General features: G+C 43.0%; 1 protein-coding gene across 2 annotated transcripts in view; it reads left to right on the forward strand.

The window, feature by feature from the left end:
- The window catches only part of LOC124013115 (zinc finger protein 516-like), a 28,198-nt gene extending 22,979 nt beyond the window's left edge, over window positions 1–5,219 (forward strand). For both annotated transcript variants that reach the window (XM_046327282.1, XM_046327283.1), the window contains exons 4-5: window positions 592–656; window positions 1,349–5,219. In XM_046327282.1, the coding sequence (XP_046183238.1) occupies window positions 592–656; window positions 1,349–1,399 (116 nt within the window). In that variant the 3' untranslated portion in view covers window positions 1,400–5,219. The remainder of the gene's footprint in view (window positions 1–591; window positions 657–1,348) is intronic.
- Window positions 5,220–7,030: the final 1,811 nt, after the last annotated feature.

Below are 7,030 nucleotides of genomic sequence, written 5' to 3' on the forward strand. Positions count from 1 at the left end.
CCTGGTAGCGCCTCCATGCTCTGGACACTACGCTGACAGAGACAGCAAACCTTCTTGCCACTGCTCGCATTGATGTGCCATCCTGGATGAGCTGCACTACCTGAGCCACTTGTGTGGGTTGTAGACTCCGTCTCATGCTACCACTAGAGTGAAAGCACCGCCAGCATTCAAAAGTGACCACAACCTCAGCCAGGAATCATAGGAACTGAGAAGTGGTCTGTGGTCCCCACCTGCAGAACCACTCCTTTATTGGGGGTGTCTTGCTAATTGCCTATAATTTCCACCTGTTGTCTATTCCATTTGCTTCCTAAGTGGACAGTTTGATTTAGTGTATATATATGTGTGTGTATGTATATATATATATATATATTAGCCCACAAATCAATTGAAAACCACAAACAAGCCATCGCTTTTTCCCGCTTGTCACTCCAAGGCAATATTACCCTGGAATCTAAATGGAATATTTCCCTAAAAATACAACAGATACCTTAACTTACTGTGATATTATTAGGTTCAGTTTTTTTCTTCTAACTTTTCATTGTGAAGGTCTTGGGATTCTGAAGTGTTGCTCTGTCTCTCTTGTTTCTACAGCGATACTGCAGTACAATGGACATTTTGGAAATGAAGTCCATTCCTCCACGGAGGCCTCCAAACAAGTATGCTACTTTCCATGTTTGGGTTTTGTTTAGCTAGAAATAGAATCCGTCTCCTTACTGTGTGCCCTTCGATGTATATCTCCCTCTGCATTCCCCCTATCCCGTCAATAACAAAATACTAATGGTATTTAGACCTTTAAAAAATCCCTCACCACTCTTTTCTGCTCCCAGCTCTGAGAATCCAAAAGAGAAATCAGTGTTTGAAACACTAAAGGCGAGGCAGTGATACTTGAGCGTCTGTGTCAGACTGCTGTCTCCCTCTTTCTCTGTTTGGTACGAGGAGCTGACAGGAACACAAAAAAATAAAAAAGCCTTGACATCCCCCCTTGGGGTAAACAATCGTGCGTCTCCATATGGCATGTCAACATCCTGCCAATCATGACCACACGCAGGCCCTCCTGGACTCTCTCTACCTACCTGTCTGTTGTTCTCTTCTTATTTTCTTCCTCTTCTGTTGCCTTTGTAATGCATGAGACGTGAGGACACACTGACACACACTGAAAGATTAACTCACACACACTCACACAAACTGACATCTTTGCATAATCCGAAACACACATTCAGACACAGAAGTATGCTTGCACACACACAAATGCACTCATAGAAAGACAACTGACACTCAGCAACACAAACATGTCTTGGTATGATCTGTGATCTGACTCCGCTTTGCCCCTTGTCTCTGTCCTCTACAGGTGAACGGCCGTTCCTCTACTTCCACAACCTCTCTTAGGAAGGGGACATGAAAACTCTGCATGCCACATGCCCTGAAAACTCGACTTCCCAAAATGCACTGCTGCGAGATGAGAAGCCTGCAGTCCCTCACAGGAACCAAGCCATGACTACAGTGACTCTTCACTTGAGGGGCCCAATTGTCTCAAGGGACACTCTTTGTCTACAACTAACTAACCCTCCCGGACTGATAAAGCTACCATTACATGTGGACGTGACAGAGTGGAAATTCTTCCCCAACTGGGGTGTGAATTCACAACCCTCTACACTGTAACTCAACATAATCAAGAAGCACCGTCAATACCTCGGACACAGAAAGGACAAGGCGTTTCTGCATCCAGAGTGGCAGAACTTCTCAGGAATGCAGTAGCGATGCACTTAACCATCTGCTACATCACACACAGGGCTTAGATGTTTATGTGGTGACAGTATACTGACCTAAAGATGGTGTAGTTGTTTAGCTCATGGTGATTGAGTTCAGGCTGGGTTAGTGATAACTGATTCTAAATCAGTTGTTAAAGGGCAGAAAACCAGGATCCCCCAGGGTGTTTTATGTAACCTTCAATGCAAACCCGTTTAATTCATGTCAGAGCAAAAAGACAAGCAAAGACTGAAACTTTCATATTATATCCCTCCAGAGAATTGATAGAACATTTTGAAGTAATCAGATTGGTATGTGTGTTTACTGTGAATGTGTGTGTTAGTGTTTTAGTCATCTGTTTATTTGAGCTTTTGACACTTTTTTTTGTGTGTTATTTGGAAACTGTTTGGATTGGTCAGCCAGCTCACACAAGCAACGTTACCATCCACCTGGAAAGCTGGAATCTTTAATAGTAAAACTGCCATGTCCATTTGTGATATTACAACAAGAAACAAATTACTGCAAACAACAAACACATTTATTTCTCTCGGACATCATAGAACAGCAGCATATATTCATTATTCTTAAAACAAACAAAAAAGTATACCTTGATGCACAACGCTCCCAAGCTCTGCTTCGTCCAACAAACAAAATCAATAACAATGGCCATGGGGTTGACATGGGTTCCCTCACTGAGGAGTTTCTCCCATCTTTAAGCAACAATAATGAGGCGGCTGTTTGTGGCTTACCGTCCATCTCCAGCCATGTTTACATGAACAACAACGATGCTAGACTCTGCTGACCAGGGATGTAGTGGAGAGTACACACACAAAATGGCAAGTAGCCTCGAGGTTGGAGCGTTGGGCCAGTAACCGAAAGGAATACGAATACTGGAGCCAACCATGTGTCGGGTGTGCCCTTGAGCAAGGCACTTAACCCTAATTGCTCCAGGGGTGCTGTACAACGGCAACCCTGATCGTGACCCAACTCCCTGCGAGTGACTTGAGGAGTTGGGATATGCAAAGAAATATATATATATATAATCCATTATAAACATATTATTTACTCACCTTTTTAATTTGTGAAATGACGTTTACCCACTTATTATTGCGTTCCCAAGCGTAGATCAAAGCTCAGAACGCAAATTCTCTTGATGAGTTCTACTCGCGCCTTCCTTCTTTTAGCGAACAGCTAAACGCTGCCCTCTCGCGAATCGCAGCACAGACCGAGGGCCAGTGAATCAAACTACCCCAGCAGACCAACGGCAAGTGGCTATAAAAGTAGGCAACTGGAGACGCCGCTGACAGACTTGTGGGTTTGCGAGATGCCGTACATCATTGTATTATTTTTTTCCTAAACGTACGCGACTCCAGCCGTGTCTACAGACCTCCCTCAAACAAACAAAAAACCTGACTCTTGGAGAATGAGTGTACAACTGGCAAATAGTTGCGTATAGATATGTCAGTCAGGTGGCAGAGACTTCTAGTATTGCTATAACATTTTAAATGATTGAAGGGCTCTGGCTAGTGTTAGCCAGCTAGCTAGCTGGGTGAAGAAAGAAGCTATAACATTTTAAATGATTGAAGGGCTCTGGCTAGTGTTAGCCAGCTAGCTAGCTGGGTGAAGAAAGAAGCTAATGTTAAATGGCGCTTGACCAGAGCAGGGGCAAAATATAGGCTACTATGTTCTCATTATAAATTTGCTTTACAGAGAGTACTGAAATGTTTATAACTAACCCAAGATAGACCAGAGCCTGTCGTTTCCAATGGGAGCAAATTAATCATAGTGGGCAGAATAAGTAAGGAGGTGGGCAGAGCCAAGCACAAGTTAGTTTGATCCTACTGGGGCGTTCTAGCATTTATTTAGGGAACGCCTACTCTGTGTGCAATAACTACATTTACCCTTACCCTCCTACTAAATAACACAACTTTGGGAAAGGGTAAAGTCTACAAAACACAGTCCACTGTTACAGATTCTAGTTTTGGAAACATAAAACTGTATGGAGATCAAATGTTTAATCAATTATTTATTTTTTGCCGAATGTCGGCCAAAATCCATCTCGCTCTATCTTCTTCCACTGCCAGCAACTATGCTTCCTTTCATCACCATATTTGGTAGTGGGTGGAAATGCCAACCGGATGCTTCACATTTATACATCAGGTGAAATATCTGGCTCATTGTTCTATCTGTGGGACTAGTCAGACAGACGGTGGCGAGGCTGCCTGCCGGAGGCGGCAGAGGAGACACAGAGAGAGGGGAAGCAAGCAGAGAGCGAGAGGTTAGTACAGTGGTTCCCAAACTTGGGGTCGGGGCACCCTGTGGGGTCCCCTGAGAAAATCTGTACTAATCTTATTAGACAAATTAAGAACGTACAAAAATAAGACATTTCAATATCTCCCCATATCCTACCTTCCCTATAGGCCTACAGTAAAATGCAAATAATACAGATATAACAATGTAACACGTCTTCCTGTATTTCGTTAGTCTTCTCTTGATCGCCCACTGGACTTTATAGTTTACCCACCCATTGTTTTACCACTATGTCAATGCTGCTGACTATGTATGTTCTGTCGCGTTAAGCCTGTATATCCACTCAAGTGGATATCCCAACATTGGAAGACTGGCTTCCGTTGCTAGGGAGCACTGACCATGTGGAACATTTCAAACATGGTGTTTCTCAGACCTCAGAAAGTTGTCTTCTGTTGAGGTAAGTCCACGTCCCGGGCTATGTGATCCAGACGGAATGGAAAATGAATCCAAAACGAATGCATGGAAAAGGAAAGCACTATGTAACTTACAGATTTGCAGTGCTTCGTGCATATAGCTGGATCTACACAACCAATGGTGTTGTGGACTTGGAACAGAAGGCCACTTTTGAGGTCTGAGAACAGAAAATGTCCCTTTAGATGGTAATGTGCAGTTTGACTCCATGAAAATGACTACTCTTCGATGAGGAGGATTGTGGGTCAGTCTTGGATTGTCTGTTTCGAAAAACACTGTTCTTTAGTTCCTTTTTGCTGTGTTTTACTTTTTGTGTTTTGCTGGATCACTGGATATCTGTCTTAGAAATGGCTTCTGCAGTTTTTTTCCAAGTTATTTTAGCTGTGCACAAGGAAAGAAAGCCATCCATGTTAAAGAAGTACCAATCTTATGTTATTACTACGTTATTTATTGAATATTATATGATAGTTATCCACCTTGATTGATTGTCGTATGTTTAAAAAAAAAAAAGTTTAAAAAAGGTCTAATGAATTGAAGTCAGAATTATATAGATGGTAAAACGATAGACGTTCGTAATAAGAAAAGGTTGGGGCTTAGTGTGGACATGTGTTAATCAGAACGCTTCATGATGATTTGCAATGTTCACTCAGTGCTGAGATATTCTGTGACTTTTAGGACTTTAGATGATGAGGCTGTATTTTCAAAGTATTTATATTGCATAATACCTGTTAGTACAAATAAAACTTGATATATTTACATGGGCTTGATATTGGTCATTTACTTATCCAAGAGGCTCTTTCATCAGCCTTTGAGGTGGTATGTTAATGACAATCGCACACATGAACATATACATGGTTGTGATTATGTAACGCGAAAAGTTCATACAATCACAGGTATTTGGAATCGGCTTAATTTATCTCTCATAATTGTTTAAAAGTGCTTGGTAAAGCTCTTACACCAATTATTCTAGCTCATATAGTTATATTAGAAGGTTAAAAAGTGTTAAAAAGCAATATGGAAGGAATTTGACATTCATTTTCTGAGAGGATGGATATACAACGAGTGTAGAAAACATAAGGAACAACTTCCTATTATTGAGTTTCACCCTCTTTTGCCCTCAGAACAGCCTCAATTTGTCAGGCATGGACTTTACAAGGTGTCAAGTGTTCCACGGGGATGCTGGCTGGCCCATGTTAAATATCCTTCTTTAACATGTCTCCTAGCCTTCATCTACACAAACTTCAGTGTATAGTTGGCCTTGCGTTTCAGGTATTACCCTGCTGAAAAGTGGATTTGTCTCCCAGTGTCTGTTGGAAAGCAGAATGAACCAGGTTTTCCACTAAGACTTTGCCTGTGCTTCGCTCTAATCGTTTTATTTGTATTCTTAAAAAAACTCCCTGGTCCTTGCCGATTACAAGAATACTGATAACATGATTCAGCCACCATCGTGCTTGAAAATATGTGGTAGTCAGTGATGTTTCGTGTTGGATTCGCTCCGAACGTATTGTTTTGGATGCATGTTTTGGAATATTTGTATTCTGTACAGGCTTCCTTTTTCCCCCCACTGTGCTGTTGATCCATCCTTTAGTTTTCTCCTATCCCAGCCATGTAACATTGTTAATTGGTTTAAAATCACCTTTGGTGAAATCCCTGAGTGGTTTCCTTCATGTCCTGCAACTGAGTTAGGAAGGTCGCCTGTAACTTTGTAGTGACTGGGTGTGTTGATACACCATCCTGTAACGGTTCTCTTGTGGTGAAGGAGAGTCGGACCAAAATGCAGCGTGTAGATTGCGATCCATGTTTAATAAACAAACGTAAACACGAATCAATACAAACACTACAAAACAATAAACGTAACGAAAACCGAAACAGCCTAATATTGGTGCACATACACACAGAACAAGGAACAAAGACACTAAGGACAATCACCCACGAAACACTCAAAGAATATGGCTGCCTAAATATGGTTCCCAATCAGAAACAACGATAAGCACCTGCCTCTGAGAACCACTTCAGACAGCCATAGACCTAACTAGAACACCCCACTAAGCTACAATCCCAATAAATACACACCACATACAAAATCCCATGCCACACCCTGGCCTGACCAAATAAATGAAGATAAACACAAAATACTTTGACCAGGGCGTGACAACCCCCCCCTAAGGTGCGGTCTCCCGAACGCACCTCAAAACACTAGGGAGGGTCCAGGTGGGCGTCTGTACATGGTGGCGGCTCCGGCGCGGGACGTGGACCCCACTCACTCAATGTCTTAGTCCCCTCTCCTCGCGTCCTTGGATAGTCCACCCTTGCCGCCAACCATGGCCTAGTAGTCCTCACCCAGAACCCCACTGGACTGAGGAGCAGATCGGGACTGATGGGCAGCTCGGGACTGAGGCAGCTCGGGACTGCTTCATGCAGACTGACAGCTCTGGCTGCTCCATGCAGACTGACAGCTCTGGCTGCTTCATGCAGACTGACAGCTCTGGCTGTTTCATGCAGACTGACAGCTCTGGCTGCTCCATGCAGACTGACAGCTCTGGCTGCTTCATGCAGACTGACA

This window comes from Oncorhynchus gorbuscha, linkage group LG24, assembly GCF_021184085.1.
Source record: "Oncorhynchus gorbuscha isolate QuinsamMale2020 ecotype Even-year linkage group LG24, OgorEven_v1.0, whole genome shotgun sequence".
In the NCBI taxonomy this organism is placed as follows: domain Eukaryota; kingdom Metazoa; phylum Chordata; class Actinopteri; order Salmoniformes; family Salmonidae; genus Oncorhynchus; species Oncorhynchus gorbuscha.